The 16,905-nt window shown below is 50.5% G+C and overlaps 1 protein-coding gene across 1 annotated transcript in view; it reads left to right on the top strand.

Moving 5' to 3' along the window:
• The first annotated feature begins 11,076 nt into the window (after positions 1-11,076).
• Positions 11,077-16,905, top strand: part of ESRRB (estrogen related receptor beta) — a 106,893-nt gene continuing 101,064 nt past the window's right edge. Inside the window, exon 1 of the mRNA XM_077750734.1 lies at positions 11,077-11,126. Coding sequence (XP_077606860.1) covers positions 11,077-11,126 — 50 coding nt within the window. The remainder of the gene's footprint in view (positions 11,127-16,905) is intronic.

Here is a 16,905-nt window from a genome sequence, read left to right as displayed (position 1 = left end):
ATAGACGAACATGGGGATAGGTCTGGCCCATACTGAATTCCCAGGGACTATGTTCCTAAAGTCCTCCTACAAATCAGTTGATTGGACCTAAGCACATATTTTCCAGTTACCCATTGTGCTTAGGTTCCTGGGCTAGCCCACGAAAGCCTCTTCCTTTGTCATCGGATGCAGCGTTGGTAGGGACTCCATTAAGGTGACATGGAATGGCCAGAGAGGACAGGTTCGGGGTGAGCCAGAATTGGGTTCAGATCTCAGATGGTCTTCTGGCCTTTCTTACCCTCAGAGCTTCAATTTTCTCTTCAACGGATAAAATGAGAGCGATGGTATCCACTGAAGGTGTAAGGCAGGCTTGATGGCCCTGTGTGAGGCCTAAGTACAGAATAACACTGAGTGCCCTGCACAGTGTAGGTGCCCAGTAAATGTACTTTCCTTCTCTAACTCCAGTTGTTGAGTCTGAAGACTCATACTATGGGTGGTGTTCTCCACTGAACAATGGAAAGAGAAGAGAAAATAAAAATGATATGATACTATTGATGGAGCAAAACAGAGACTCAGCCAGGGAATAATGGATATGAAACAGAGTTTCTGTCTTCATTGCTTGGATTTGATAAAAGGCAGATTTATTCAACTGGAGGGGAATGGACTGGATGGGAGAGTGGTGAAGATGCAGGGGGAATTCAGGGGCTTGGATTATCATTGGTCTGTTTGGAGATTAGTTCCTTTAAACATATCTTAAGGAAATGTAGACACTTGCTTTTTTCTGTTTCTCAGGACCACTGGCCCAGCTGGGGGTGGGCCAAGACAAGAGATCAGGCAAAAGGAATCAGGATGGTTGGCAGACATTGAATATTTGATACCCGGACCCACGGTCTTTTGTGCAAAAAAATTATACTTAGTGTAATCATGGAATAGTTAATAGTCAACTTTGTTTTCCTGATTTGTTGATTAACCTAAGAGCCATCTATAACATTACAGAACAAAGAGTGAATTTCTACATTAAAGATATGATGCAGGAGTGCCTGGGTGGCTCAGTCAGTTGAGTGTCCGACTCTTGGTTTCAGCGCAGGTCATGGTCCCAGGATCATGAGATGGAGCCCTGTGTTGGGCTCTGCCCTCGACATCAAGCCTGCTTAAGATTCTCTCTCTCTCTTTCTCTCTCTCTCTTTCCCTCTGCTCCTCTCCCCCACTTGCACTCTCTCTCTCTCAAAACAAAACAAAAAAAGCTATTAAAAGTCTTTATTAAAAAAAGATATGATGCAAAATTTGAAACTTTTCACGTGGGAACTATTATTGAACTAACAAATATCACAGCTCAGGGTCCTGTTCCTTCCATTGCTTTAACTTTTAACTTTTTTTTTTTAATTTTTTTTTTTTATGTTTTATTTATTTCTAGGAGAGAGAGAGACAGCGTGAGCAGGGGAGGGTCAGAGAGAGAGAGGGAGACACAGAATCTGAAGCAGGCTCCAGGCTCTGAGGTAGCTGTCAGTATAGAGCCCGATGTGGGGCTCGAACCCACGAACCATGAGATCATGACCTGAGCCGAAGTCAGCCGCTCAACCCACTAAGCCACCCAGGTGCCCCTAAATTTTAAATGCAAATGAAAACTTCAAGAGGTCACATAGAAGAACAAGACTGGAGCAACTCAAGTGCCTTCTCTGTCTTTAGAATCTCTGCGCTGTCACTGTTTATTTTCAATTTTTTAAAATGTTTTTTATTTATTTCTAGGCGAGAGAGAGAGAGACAGTGTGAATAGGGGAGGGTCAGAGAGAGGGAGACACAGGCTTTGAAACAGGCTCCAGGCCCTGAGCTGGCAGTCAGCACAGAGCCCGACGCGGGGCTCAAACCCACGAACTGTGCGATCATGACCTAAGCGAAAGTTGGACGCTTAACCGACTAAGCCACCCAGGTGCCCCTGTCACTGTTTATTTTCAATCCACCAACTGAACACAGGATCTACACAGCACCCCAGGGACTCAGACACACCGCACCTTACCTGAGCGTGAACAATTATGCACCGCTCAGAATCTATGCTTGAGACCCTCCCCCAGAAGCTAAGTAGAGCTAAATTAGTGTGTGTGTGTGTGTGTGTGTGTGTGTGTGTGTGTGTGTGTGTGTGTGACTCTAACTCCCGCATGGGATGCAATTTGTATTAAATAATAGGTAACAAAAACATGCTAATTTGGAATTTATGTATATTATTAAAATTCAACAGCAGTCACAACTCAGACCAACAAGAAATTTTCTTGGGCAGAAATATTTTATCACTGATTGTTTTGACTCACTGGAGTAAGGCGATCAAACAAAGCAGCTTTCAGTCAGCCTTATTACTGTGTTTCTGTCTGTACGGCAATGACCCTCATACTGTTTGCATCCATGGTGGCCACTGGCTACCGTCCTGCTCACCGTCTGCTCAGGCGCCGTGGTTCTGATTTGGCACTGCCAGGCTTGGCGGACACCGTTGCTAACCCCACAGCCATTCCTGCTTCGTCTCTAGCTGAAGTGGGCTCGTTTGTCATTGAATACTAATGTACTCAGGAAGAGTGAGCCTCCCTCAGCTTCAGGGAGTCAATGTATTTGAAAGCAATCATGGTGATCCATTTCTCCTCTGAGAGTGATTGGTTCGGGGTGAGCATATGACTGGATTCTGGCCAAGAAGATGTGAGGATAAGTCCACTAGGGTAGGGATGGGGAATTCTTAGGAGAGATTTTCCTCTGGATTAAAATTAAATCCAAATCAACAACTGAAAAACAAACTAAAGGCATAAAGATTAAACACACACACACACACACACACACACACACACACACACAAAACTAAAGATCAACATTCTCCCCAACAGAAGCACACATGTATACACACCCTTCCATACACACCCTTCCTGGATTGGGACACAGCTGGGTGAGAAAGTGATACAGATGCCCCCAAACCATCCTTTAACCAAGAGCGGGCAAGGTGAAGGTGAAAGCCAGCATGCTAAAGATGGGAGGCCAAAAAAGATGAAATCACCTGCCCCTGGAATTGTGCTGTGTGAGATCACAGACCCCTCCTCCCAAGGCCATAGACTCCTGGTGCTGGGAGCCAAAAGTACCTTAAAGCTAAGGTTGTGCATGAGGGGTGAGGATGGTCAAGAGAGGAAGTAGTTGGGCTCAGTATGAAGAAAACCAGGGAAGGGACAGCATAAGATGTCCTCGGCCTCCAGGTATGGAGGGAGAGGAAAGAAAGGCGAATGGGGAAGGGGAAGGGAGCTCCAGATGTCACCATCGATCTGAACTTTGGCCACTGAATCAGAACCCAGTGTCTGAGTGGATAGTGAGTGGGTGGGTGGGGCAGGGTCCACATGGGCCTTTGTAAGACAGTGTGTGTCTGTAACTCATGTAGTGAGGAGCCACGGTAATCCATCCATCCTGAATCCAGCATGCTCCCCCTCCTCTAACCAAGGAAGGGGGTAGTAGCATAGTTTCAATGGAGAGAAAGTGGGTGGCCCTAAATGATTTGCTGACTGTCTTTATCTTATAGCCCCTAGTCCCCTCGAAAGCAGAGCCTGAGGCAAGCATTAAACTGCTGATACTTTCTTTGGGAGGTTCAAGCCCAGGGGGGGGAAAAAAAGAGGAAGTGAGGTGAGGACAGATGCCAAGCCGTGTGACATGATGTGCCGTCCTGCCAGCTGCCATTTACTACCCAGCCTCAAAGAGACTTAGTGTGTAGCTTGGCATGCATGTCTTTTCTGGAAGTTTCATACAAAGAAATGACACCATGAAACAATGCACAGAGGAAAGGAAAAGGGAGGAATTGGAGAGCTACCCTTGTGCACTTCTAGGGTGCATTATCCAGCTCCTTAGTAACCCAGGCCTTATGTACCAGAAGTAGAGGGGAGACAGCCCGAGGGGGCTGCCAGCCAAGAGAGAGAAAAGGCGGTGGCCAGAGGAAACTGAGATAATCCCTACTGTGTGTGTGTGTGTGTGAGAGAGAGAGAGAGAGAGAGAGATCGTGTCTGGACCCAAGCATGTGTCCTGCGCACAGGGACAACCCACCGCTCCCCATCCCATGCTTGTCCCTCTCCTTGTGAGGCTCAGGCACCCTCCAGGAGGCCTTTGACACCTTCTCCAGCCCTCTCTGAGTCCTTTCCACATCACCTTTCCAGTCTGCTTTCGAAGCAAGTCCCTCAGGGCCGAGCATAAAATTCCATCTGTGCTTTCAGTAAGGGAGAGTAAAGAGGAATTATTGCCACTCCTTGCTCGGCTGGGTTTTGTAGAATTACCCCAAAGCAGTGTTTGTCATGCCATTGAGCTGGAGGCCCCTGCTTAATGTGCTATCTGTTCTGACCCCAGATGTCTCTCTGCATCGCTGCCCTCCCGCCAGCTCTCCTGCGGGCTGGCTCACTCTAGGGTCACTGCTGACAAGTGTGTTACCGGTGTTTATCCATATTAAATCTTGTACCGTTGACTGCCTTTTACCCACTCCCATAAACTCTATTTGGTCCTTCTGCAGTTTCCCTTCTTGCCTTGTCTCGTCCTTCTTGGGAAGGCAGACCCTTCTAAGTCAGGAATTCTGCCAGAGCGTCCCGTTCCCAACTGTTGATGAAAAGTGAAGGTGTTAGAGATGGTCCTGCAACAAAACTCGAGCCCGCCTCTGGAACTGGTACTGACCCGTTCGTACTTACATCGTTCAGAGCTGTAGGGGGTTCACCAACGGGAAGGGTTTCATTACCATGTACTTCGGTGCAGGTGGTGGTCGGGCGGTCCTTCTCTCAGGGAAGGACACAGGTAAAAGCCCTCATCATCTCAATCATGTTTTATACAGGTAGAGCCCTTTACAGTTTATTATACACCGTGTACACCTGATTTTTTTTCTCAAACCTAAAAGCTTTTGATGGTTTTTTTTCCCCCGCTCTGTAAAGCATTTTATTAGAGCAAAAATAAAATGCATTTTATTCTGAAAAAAAAAAAAATGAAATCAGAAGCTCCACCTTAATTGAGCCATTAGGAAATGAAAACATGGTTTGAATGTTCCCAGTTTTGAATCTGGTGTCATTAATGCTGGTGAGACAAGCTCAGCCAACATGTTTTTTTGTTCCCACTTAATGACACTTTACACATGTGGTACTTTGGGATTAATTTTCCAGAAGTTTCATATATCTTATGATTTCTCCAAGAGAATTATCCTTGAGAAGAGAAATGTACATGGCCCCTGGCTGGCTCAGTTTGTAGAGCCTGCGACTCTTGATCTCGGGGTCGTGAGTTCGAGCCCCAAACAGAGGACAGAGATTAAAAACAAATAGAAAATAAATAAATAGAAATGTACATGGAGGCATAATTCATAAGCTTGCAAAGCAAACTGTTCATTCTTTCTGTGTTGATGTTGACCAGGAGGTTTTTTCCGTTAAAACTATCATCAGCCACAGAAGTTTTCCTTTTCCCAATGATGAGACCTTAGAAACAAACTGTATGTCCTACTATTTGAAATCAACTATGTTTTATACTTAAATCGATGCAAAAGTCACAAGAAATTGGATGATAAATTAATATGTGGCATAGACGAAAGAAGGTCAAAGTTCCTTGTTATAAGGAAAACCCCACAATCCACTGTAATGGAAAATATTTAATTAGATCGTTCATTTAATCAATAGGTAGTTATTCAATGCTTCTTAGGTCCCAGGTACTATCAAGACATAGTCTTCTTCTCTCCTCCTCCTCCTCTTCCTCTTCCTTTTCTCCCCCTAGAAATTTGGCAGAGGACAAAGCTATTACATTCCTCATGTGTTCCTATTCCGCTGCTGATTAGGAGGGAGAAAGATCTTTGTTTCTGTGGACAGACATATCTCACCCTCCTCATCTCCCCAGCCCACCTGTTCACTGCAGTTGCCATCTTGCATAGGACCTAAAGAAAGAAGGAATCTTTTGGATAGACAGAGAACTTTATATACTATTCAGCTGTGTTAGTGAGAATGGGATCATGAAGCTCAGAAAAAAATACACACAGGAACTCTGAAATATCTGGAAGCTATTCCAAGACCCCCAGTAGGGATTTCGGATAATGAAATGGATGGCGGTCGTAGGAGGGAACACAAGCATTTATGCACTCAAGACAGCCCCTTCATATTTTATCTTTGGTGTCATGGCGGCAGCGCTAATATACATGAGCCTTCTTGCCCCAATAATGGGCCATTACAGCTTCAGGAAAAGCCATCATGTTTCCGCAGCATTTATCTGTCAGCAGGAGACTATTATGGGAGCACAAACTCACATTGTATTAGCGTTATCAGTTAATTATGATCCGCGGGACATGTGCCAGCCAATGGGCTGACAGTCTGCTGACCACCACTCAGAAATATAACTCCACACCCCAAATTCAAGCATGTGAGAAGGGAAAGGGACCCAAAGAAGTATGTGGCTGGGAACATTTTCCCTGGCCAGAGGTCCATGGAGCCCCAGCCCGGTCAGTACTAGATGCACAGGTTAGGCTCGTTGTCTAGGCCGGGCCCACCCTAGACATCGTGGATGGTCAATGGATGCACTTCCTGGACTCGCCTCCCCAAGCCCTGACCCTGGGGAGGAGCAGAACCAAGCTCAGACTGTGACTGAGACAGTTCCACAGAGACATCCTCTCCTTTCCGGGACGGTGGTAAGAAGCGGTTATGCACCTTGTGTGTTTCCTAAGGCGTCATCCCGCGTGGAAAACGTGGGTTCAGGGAATGTGAGGCGAGGGACAGGGATGGGGTAACCAAACAGCCAGTGACCCCCATTCACTGGACTCAGGGAGTGTGTGGCAGACTCCAAAAATTCTTGTTGGCTCTTAGCTTTTAGTGACGAGGCCATCAAGCCCTCTGCTCCCCCAGGGCCCGTGCTGCATTCACCAGCTCCTGCTAAGTTACCCTGCTTGAAAGATGGGAGCAGCATCCTCTTGTTGAGGGCTCAGAGCAGCACACCACAGGGAGGGATTCAAGAATCTGAGAGATACTGCTTACTGCTGCCTCATGAGTGCAGAGATGACTGGTGTCAGGGAGGCTGCGGCAAGAGCAGGAAGATATGTACCAAGACTAGGCTCCACCAAAGGTGGGGATTCCCACCAGACCGGTGGCAGGGGGTGCTGTACGGGGATCAGCAGCAGAGATCATGGTCACTCGGGTAGCCCTTGAGGTCCAGGGCAGGGGTTTGGACAGCCCCCTTTTCAGGACTTAGCGAGACTGGGATGGGAAAGAGTGAGTGGGTGCTCAGCATGCACCTGTGTTCAGCTATCCATGACACACTTGGTGCCTTCTGTCCCTGGGGAAACAGGTTTGAGGAACAGGGTGGGCCAGGCTGGGTCTGGGTGTGTTTTCCTACTTACCTGCTGGCCGGAGCATTCCTCCCCGTGGGATGGTGGGTCAGGAAATTGGTATCCACCAATCAGTGCTTCCTGTTTCCCCCAGGAAACCAGGCGGGGAAGGGCGTGTACACATCAGCCCAGTCCCCACCACCTACCCAGCGAAGAAGTGTGTGTGGAAGGTGATGCCAAAGGCACTGTTCTGGTTGGGCTTCATATTCCTAGGCAACAAGCTTGGATTCGGGGAAGGAGTAGGGAGTGAGAGTGAAGAGACATGTGTACAAAGGTTTAGGAGTTGAGTAAGAAGAAACTCAGGCACCAAAGATGGCGTGCTTTGCAGGTATTCACCTTGTGACCTTGTGTAGGTCACTTCTCCACACAGGGAAATTTCTAAGTTTCCTCATCTGTAAAATCTGATGGTGATTCTAAATGATTCTCCAAGCCCCTCTCAGCTGCAAGGTTCTGTAAATGTAGTAAATATCTAAAGGAGTTTGTCACAAGAACTAAGTGAGCTGCTGTCCCCTTACACCATCCACAATTACTGTTTCTAATGCCTTCTGTCCCAGAGTCGCCTTTGGCTGACGTGCCCATCTGGGGGCGCCAGGATTGGGACACAAGATAGTGAGGGGGTGGGTGGCTTAGAACTTGGTGCTAGGTGTGGACTGCAAATGGCACCTGCTCTAGGTGAGCGTTGCAAGAATGAAACGGTAACTGGTTGAATGAATTTCACTCATTCTACCTCCCCTTGCTCCCTGCCTTTGTGTTCGGGAGAAGAGAGACCTTGGTAAGGTCACACGGAGACGTCAGGACAGATCCTGGGGTCTGCTGCATTCTCCAGCACTGACATCTGTCCAGCTAGAGATGTGGGACCCGACCCTAACTTTGGGATGGAATACCATCCTCGGTGAGCTGAGTGAGGGCAGAGTGGAGAGAGGCCAGTCCCAGGAATAGTGTAAGACCCTCCCCCCCAAGTTTGCCTGGAGAACCACAGGAAAAGCCGGACCTGCCAGGCTGTATCAGGTCACCAGGGTATCCTTGCTGGTGGGCCTTGGTCTCCCCTCCAGCAGGGTCTGCGGGCTCTCTTGCCAGAGAGGGAACGAGAAAGAACTCTGCCTCGGCTGTAGTGAGGTAGCTGGACAGGCACCGGCAAGGAGGAGGAGGAAGTAGGGTGTCTAGGACCTCATTCCCTCTCTGGAGGGCAATCATCTAGTACCCAGAGAGAGGCCCTCAGCTACCTTCTTCCTTCCTCCTTAGATGCAGACTGTGATTGCACAGGAGCATTAGCCTTGCTTTTTAACCAATGAAACTTCTTATTTTCTTTCCCTCATCTGTCCCCCCCCACCCCCAGCTTTGAATCCATTGCCTGGGGCTCTGAAGTTGTCTTTCTTTTCGTGTTTTCTGTGTGTTTCGTTTGTTTCTTTTCAAATGTATCCTGTCTCCAGTTAAAATTGGTGCATCCAAACAGAGCAGGGAGCCACTGGTCCCATACAACCTAACCCCCCTTCGGGAACAGGCAGCCTGTCCCTCAGCAGGCCCACCCCAAATTGCCATACTTCAAATGCATTCAACAAAATATTCTTCAAGTAACTGTTCTGTATCAGGAACCATGAGTCACAGGGGATTTTCTGGAAAACAAAAACAGACATGGTCCCTCCCCTCATAGGGCTTATAATTTAGTGGGGGTGGGTGGGTATTATGCCAATCATATACAATTGCAAACTGAATAGCAGAAGGTTCTGGTGCGGTCCAGAAGGAGGGAAATTCTAGGTAGCAGGTACGAAGACTGAGGGCAGTATGGTGCAGGATGAGGAGGGGTGCAGAGAGACATACAGGAGTCTGTCCTGTGAGGCTTCCTTATGGGGCCAAGGGAAGGACCGGGACTGTGTACATTTTATAACGCCCTGACTGCGGGGCGATTGGAGAAGGGATTTCAGGGGGCTGGAAAGGATGCAGAGAAACCAGTCGCTGAGGTCTTGGCAAGAGGTGGTGGCTGCGTAGAGGCCCTGGTTAAGGACAGAGGCTCTACACCCTGCTTCCGACTCTGATACAACCAAGTACCTAGGTGATTTAAAAAAATGTGGGGCTGCTGGGGGTTCTGCTGACAGAGCAGACATCTTCATCCCTCTGCGAGACGCCTGCCTGAGCCCTGAGCCTGGAGAGTCCCATGCGTTCCTCCACTTCAGCACATATGAAAAATCTCAGCTCCGTTTCCCAGCCTGCCTGCGCTTACATTTATCCAAGTCAAGTATCATCTGTGGCCCCACCGCCCATTCCCCAGCCCCTCCAGAGCGCCAGGCCCCTCCTGGGGTTTCTCACCACCTCCCCTGCTTTTATTCCCCAAGTGCTTGACTACTGCCTGCAGTTACATGCCATTTAGACCTTATTTTGATGATAAAATTATGTCTCCTCCCCCCACCCCATTGTCTTCTGTGGAATATAGGAGAATAAGGTGGTGTGGTCTCTCCTGAGGGCTTCCCCACCCCCACTCCCCCCACCCTTGCTTTTAAGTAATTCTATACCTATCCCCTCCCACACTCATTTGAATCCTCATATTATTATCTCTCTGTGGCTGGCACATCTCCAAAGATGAAAAGCCCCAGAAGAAGGATTGGGGCATGACTTATAGCTTGTTTCGGTACAGTGGCAGCCCATAATATCTGGGCTCATGGATGGAGCACACAGGGATGCAGGTGCGTTCGTAGCTGGGGATTCAGGTGTGTATGCTGAAGCATCTACTTCTGTGCCCCTAAGTACCATGTGGCAGGTAAGCCGGTTGTTTTAACCACAATTGTGTTTTCCTAAGCAGGTAGGGATTTATTTGCTCACGTCTGTGTCCCAGGTACATTTCTGAGAGTTGCCAACAAAGAGCATCATTTTGCACATCTAGAGAGCATTTTATAGACGCACACCCCGCATCTAGCCATATGAGAGCCGTTCAGGACCAACTGGCCCAGGTGATGAGAGCTGGAAAGGGAATCTGCTTCCCTCCTGCTCTCTCCGGCTGTGCCTCACCTGCGGACCTGACCCTTTGCACTTTGGTGCACCAAACACCAGGTCTTGAGGCTGTGAATTTCTAGGGCTTTGGCGTCTTCTGGGAGTGAGAGCGGCACACGGTGACTCATTTTTAATTTGTAAAACAGACCCATTCTAAAAAGCTGAGACAGAGAGGGGAGTGTGGCGAGGCCTGCCAGTTAAAGGATAGGACGCTGGTGGGGGGGAATATGTAAACAGCACATCTGTCAACCCCCCAGTCCCACCAGGCAGTTGGACAATTTTTTTCCTTTAATGGCCAGAGGACAGGCCTTGCCACTCTACAGCTCAGTCCTCTCACTCCTCAGGAGGTGAGGACCTCGCCTGAGCGTCTGATTCCATTGAAGTCTCTGGCTCACCCCCCTCCCCCCACCCCAGCTCGATTCTGTCACTTTAAGTCCAGCCCCTGAGAGATAGCCAATAGGAGCCAAACCATACATCAGTCTCCCAGCCTTAAAGCTACAGTAGGGTTAGTGGGCTCCAAGTCTCTGGTGCCTGAGCCTCCTCCACCGCTTCCCATCCCCTCTGCCCGCTGGAGTGTGTGCATGAGTGGGAGCGCTGGGCTGTGCGCGCACGGCTCTCTGCCTCCCTCTCGCCCCGCCACGGCGCTTCCTCCCACTCTGCCTTCTCCCGCTCACTGTGCCCCTGCCCGGACTCGCACCTCGCCTGTGCCCTTCACTCGCTCTTCCGCGTGATTTCCCCGCCGCCTTTCTCTACCAACTGGGAATGCTAAAACGGGACTGATGGACGTGTCAGAACTCTGCATCCCGGACCCCCTCGGCTACCACAACCAGTAGGTGCTCTGTTTCTCGGTCGGTCGGTCGATCTGTCTGCCCTTCTGCCAGTCCGGCTGCCTCTGTCCTGGGTGTCGCAGTTCTCCTTCCAAGCATTTTTGAAGTGGCAGGAATCCCGGGGGCGCTCGGGGACGTCGGAGGGGGAAAGCCTGACACTTCCTGGGTTTCCTTCTGGGGCATGGGTAAACCGCCTCTAACTTTTCCTGCACCCCCTTTTACAAAACCTTACTTTTAAGTGCGAGCAGCGCTTTCTCATTCACTCTCTCCGCTCTTCCCCCGCGGCGAGAAAATATTTGAGTTTCTGTGGATTAGGGAGGAGCAGCCCAGAACAGGTGCGGAATGGCGCAAGGATGTTTTGTCCCGTCCGAGAACGCCTCCCCCGCGGGGCCCTTTGACTTTAATGTTTATTTCCATACTGAAGACCGAAAATGATCCCGGCAAGGGGGCGAAATCGAACGTGCCGCGCGGGTTTGGGAACTGCTGGCGCCCAGCGCTGCCTCGCCCAGCGGTCCCCGTGGGGCGCCCCGAGGGCGCGCACCGGGCTCGGTGGATCCAGGGCGCTCCAGCGCTGTGGGCGGCGTGGCCCCGGGCGCACTGCGCCCCGCACGCCCTGCGAGGGGATTCCGCGTCGCGCCAGGAGTGGGGATAGTCGGCCGGGTGGTGCCGCGGCTGAGGCAAAGTTGGTTCGCGGCTTGGCGGGAGGCTGCGGGCGGCGGAAGTGGCGGGCGCTATGTCCGTGCCCCCGGCCGGTTTAGCGCTTGCTTTTCGGGATCTCGGGGTTGTCCGAGCTGCGCCGGCGTGGGCAGCGGAGGGGGCTGCGGGACCGGACTCCCACTGGCCCCTGCCTTGAGCGGTGCGCCAAGCGCGCAGAGTGGACAAGTGGAGAGCTGATCCCCCGGAACGGCGTGTCCGGCCCAGGTTCTCTGGGGTCCTGATGCGGCCACCCGCAGATTCCTTCCTATGGCCCTCCGCGCACGTTCCCCACTTGCTCCGGTACCCGCCCGGCTCTCCCCTCCGGCGCTGCGCGTCCCGCTGCGCTCGTAGCTGCTGTCCCGGCGTCTGCGTGTGGGCGCGCGCAGAGTGGTCCCTCGGAAAGCTGAAAAGAATAATAAAGTGGAAAGTCTAGGTTCTCGAGGACCTGCTTAACTTGGTGCTTTTCTTCCTCTTTTTGTCTCTGAAGCGAACTAAACTACCAAAGTCAGTGCCCGCTCCACTATGCTTTCATTTTTGTACCCCACCCCCAAGAACCACGACATCCCTGAAATAAATACACTGGATAATGCGGGGTTCCAGGAAGTGTGCTCACACCCCTCTTCGCTGCACAGACTGCCTCCAACCCGGTGGACCACGCGGGAACGAGGAGGCAACTTCGCAGCAGTGTCTCCTGTCGATGACCAGACTGCCCCAGTCTCCACGCTGACCTTTTTGGTTCTAGTTTTAGGATTTCCCTGGGCAGAGGGTCCTTTAGGTGCCGCCGGAGTGTCGGAAGAAGATGAGTTGGGATGGGAGATGCGAGGAATCTTTAATTCTAATGGATTCAGATTTCCATCAGCTTGAGAAGTGTCTTCTCGTTCTCTTTAAAGGTTAACGCTGATCTCGGGTTTTGTGGCTGGTGGGGATGGGGTAATGCCCTAACATGCCCCCTCCTATAGCAGGGGGTGGGAGCCGCCAAAGAAGCCTCTGGGTGGGTGTAAGTGAGGCTGTGAACAATGTTTGATGCTTGTGGGGCACTTCACATAAAATTACCAAGTACGACAAATATTGGATATTTAAATTATTTAGGCTCCCTCTCTTCAGAGGTGACTTTTTTAGCTGAGCTCGAAATATCTATGTATTTGTCCCTGGCTCAAGTCATAGCCAATAAATATGAAAATTCGAATGGGGGAAGTCCATCCTTTGAGTATGTTGACCAGAAAAGCAAGGAGAAAGGATTTAGCAGCTGGGTAATTCATTGAGGTGACGGCAACCCTGGCTTGAGTTTGAGGAGAAATATGGGCGAAGAGGGAATGTCAGGGAAGCAGCAAGGGGGAACGAGAGAGCCGAAGTCCTGGGTGTCTGGGAAGGGTTTGAAGTGGAAATCATTTATAAAGTAAGCCTGACAGTAGTTTGGATTTCCTAGCCTTCCTGGTTCCTTTGCAAAGAATTCACTTCTCACTCCATGGGGCACCGGAAAAGCCAGAAATATACTCCGGCAATTCCACTGAGGAACTAAGGATCTATGTGAGATGCCATTTCTCAAAGCCCAGGATGTGCTGGGTGGCAGCCCCTAGCATTAGTGAGCTGGTCCCGGGTACAGATGTGTGCCTCCGGGCGAGCGTTTACATCTGCTGTGGTGCAGGGGCACAGAATTTCCAAGGACGAGCTTGTGGAGGTCAGAGGCTGGCAGGTGGGGGAGGCATCTTCCTGACCTCAGCGCCCCCCAGGTTTCATGTCAAGTAGCTTTAGAGCCACTGGTAGCAAAGTAGCAAAACTGGGGACTGCATTCCTTGGTGTGTTCGAAGGACAGTAGGACGATTCCATTCACTGCCAATGGTGCTGATGTTTCTCGGGGAACATATGCGTGAGTGCGTTCGTGTGCTTTGTACACCCGTGTGGCTTAGTCGACATTCCCGGACTTGAGAAAACCCAAGGGCACAGGGACCACAGTTCTGCGAGAAAGGACTCTCCAGCCCTCCTTCTCACTTGCTAACACACAGAGAGCATTTTTTAATGCGTTAGTGTTCTCACTTTCCCAGGTGAGAAATTAACACACACACACACACATCATACCTTCATACCTTTCTCTCCTTCATTTTCATTTTCCTGTAGCCAATCCTGTAGGTGACTCCATTACCACTCCTAATCAATATTTTATGTACATATATAATCAGCCAGGGTAGGAGTGAGTGTGCTGGCCTGCATGTGCCTGTATACAAATGTGTCTGTGACCTAAATGGTTGGAGACCCTCAGCCTAAAACCCAGGGAGCAGAGGTGGGGGCAGGGCAGGCTGCCTCACCCACCGTCTGATGACCACTTTGCTGTTGTTAATGAAACAAAGAACAAACTGTCCTGATGGTAAAATATGTGGGTTCACACGTAGGAAGAAATGGCACATGATAATTCAGAATTAGTGACCCAGAGAAAAACAAAGGGGAAATTAAATTTTAATGGTACATTTAAAAATAAATCAGAATGAGGACATTAGTCTTGGTTTTCCAAGGGAGGGGCTTTAGGAACTAGACCCGTATGTGTCTGCTGCCCTTCTGGGGGTGCGGGCGGCCGTGGAAGAGGACGATGGGGTGAAGGGAAGCTGGGCTCGTTGAGGCCTGAAGGCAGTGAGTTAGGAGGAAACAGGTCGGCGTAGAGGGCCCCAGTCCCAGGGAAGGGCCTTTCCAGCTCAGTGAGATCCTGACCCCGACTGGAAATTTCTTCTTGGAGCTTATGATTTGCCCACCTCCTTTTGAGAAACAATCTTCTATTTTACCAATATTTAAGGAGCTAAAAGATGTTTCTTTAAAAATGCATGTATGAAGAAACAACCTGGCCCCCCAAACAGGAACCTCTTCATTCTAATGATCCGGAGTAACCAGTCAATATTCCATTTTAGTCTCAGACAGGAGGGACAGAGGGGACTTTCGGGACCAGTGCTGCCAGGGAGGTGGCGATGACAGAGATTTCGAGTCACCACCCTGCCTACTCAGGGTGGCCCCCGGCCCTTGCAACTTTGTCCTGAATACTTGATTCACGTTCCTGGTAACTCTGCATGTGGCCAACTCATTTTTTAAAGATAATCTAAACTCCGGGAAAAAGTTTGTCTCCTCCTTTGGCCCTCTGCAAAACGCCTTCTTTCTTTGGAGCACTTGGTACTGGAAAGATCAGCATGAGTCTAGCAGGCCAAAGTAACTGAGAGAGAGAGAGAGAGAGAGGGAGGAAGAGAGACTGACTGAGAACGTGTGCGTTGGGGTGGGCTGTGGGGTTAGCTGCGTGAATGAGCCGATCCAGGAGAGACAATTCAGAAGACAGGCAAGCAATTACACAAGACACAGGATGCTTTTGACGCAGTTCCGCAGTGCCCTTCTCTAGAACTTGTCTTCTCAGATGCTTGAAGTGGCTTCCCCAACATGATTGAAATTACTTGTGGTTTGAGTTTAAGGGGACGGAACAGCATTATTTAGACCATCATCCAGTCCTTCAAAGAGATGTCCAACCCACACCCTCAGTACCCACTGCTGATGCCTTCCCACACCTACCGGCCATCATCAGTCTCTGTCCATCCCTCCCCGAGTGAGGCCCTCCCAGTGCTCTTCCAGCTTGAGCAGGAGGTCGGCCCAGAATCTGCCAGAACTCCTCACAGCTCCACTGGGAGCTTCTGTCTTGGAGTCTGGTGGCTCTTGACTGAATGTTCCTGTGGGAGAGCCCAGCATGGCTTGAGTGCTCAACCTCTAATGTCCTCCGCAGCCGCTGTCATTCCTAGAGGGAGTGTGGGCCCACAAGGGGGCTTTGAGTAGAGAGTCCACACACCATTGCCAGGAAGCCTTCAAGGGCACAACTCCTGACTGTTTGCCCTTGCGGCCATTCGCTGATTTCTAGGGATAATCAAAGATCTTTCTGAGCACTGCAAGTGCTGGTGACCCCTGACTGGCTACCACTGTGGTGAGTTTTCCTTTCTCAGTCCCAGCAGCCTCATACCTCCAGGGAGCTGTCAAATTCATGGCCATTCCTCGGAGGGGGAGCCCCTAGGCTTCTGCTGGTCGTGGTGTCCCATGGCGTGGCTGGGGTGGCCTGGAGTGGGATCACGTCCTGGTTACCCCATCGGCTGGTGCGGCCTGGTCCCTGTGCAGGGAGGTTGTGGTGTTTATAATTGCAAATGTAATTAGCAGACCAGCTCTGGGGGACTGGGATGCTCAACTTCTGTGCACATCACGGTGACCCCTGTGCTGGCTGGCTGGGCAGATTAACCCTCACCGGGCCAGCCTGTCCCCTGCCGCTGACCTTTTACTGATGACAGCAGAGTGTCCTAGGTAACTGGTGGCAGGGTCAGACCCCTTCCTCAGAGGGGATGTCAGGGCAGTGAGTGGGAGAGATCCCAAGTTGGGGGTTATTTCTTCCCTAGGCCACTGGGCAAGTGATCCTTGCCTCTTGTGATAGGGTGACCCCTGTGTAGCAGGCTGCTCTGGGACACCGTCTCCCTCACTTTCCTGGCAACTCTAGAAGGACCTGCTCAGAAGACTTTGGATGCATTGGGGCCTTGTGGGGGAAAGGAGGCCTCGCAACGGGACACATGATGACTTTCAGCGAGTGCTCTGGGGGCTCATTGGACAGGGGGCAGTGACTGCCTGCTGGCTGCCTGTTTGTTCTCTGTCCCGGTCCACAGACCTGCACGGCCACGGCCAGTCCCACTCAGGACATGTGGGGAGCAGGCCATAGGTCACGGGGTTTAGTTTGGCCCAGAGACCCCCAACCAACCATCTGACAAAACATCAGAAAACCAGACAGGAAGGGAGACATAGAGCCACATGGTCTCTCTCTCTCTCTCTTTTTTTTTTTGTATTTGCCCATCTAGAACACCTTTCTGTACTGATCAGGATTAGAATAGAAAGGATCTTGACAGCACCTTTATTTATAAGCAATGGCTTACGGGAGTGTCAAGCCCTTTCCTGTTGCTGTTAAAGCCCCTCTTCTAGAAGCTAACTCTGAACTGAAACGCCAAAGGCTGCATCCATTCCTAGGAGAGCTTTCACTGTGTGCACACGTGTAAGAGTGTGTTTCATTGGAATTCCCCTTGAACGTGGGAGTAA

The sequence above is a fragment of the Crocuta crocuta genome, unplaced genomic scaffold (assembly GCF_008692635.1).
Source record: "Crocuta crocuta isolate KB4526 unplaced genomic scaffold, BGI_CrCroc_1.0 scaffold186, whole genome shotgun sequence".
Lineage (NCBI taxonomy): Eukaryota > Metazoa > Chordata > Mammalia > Carnivora > Hyaenidae > Crocuta > Crocuta crocuta.
This window is presented reverse-complemented; position numbering and strand designations above follow the sequence as displayed.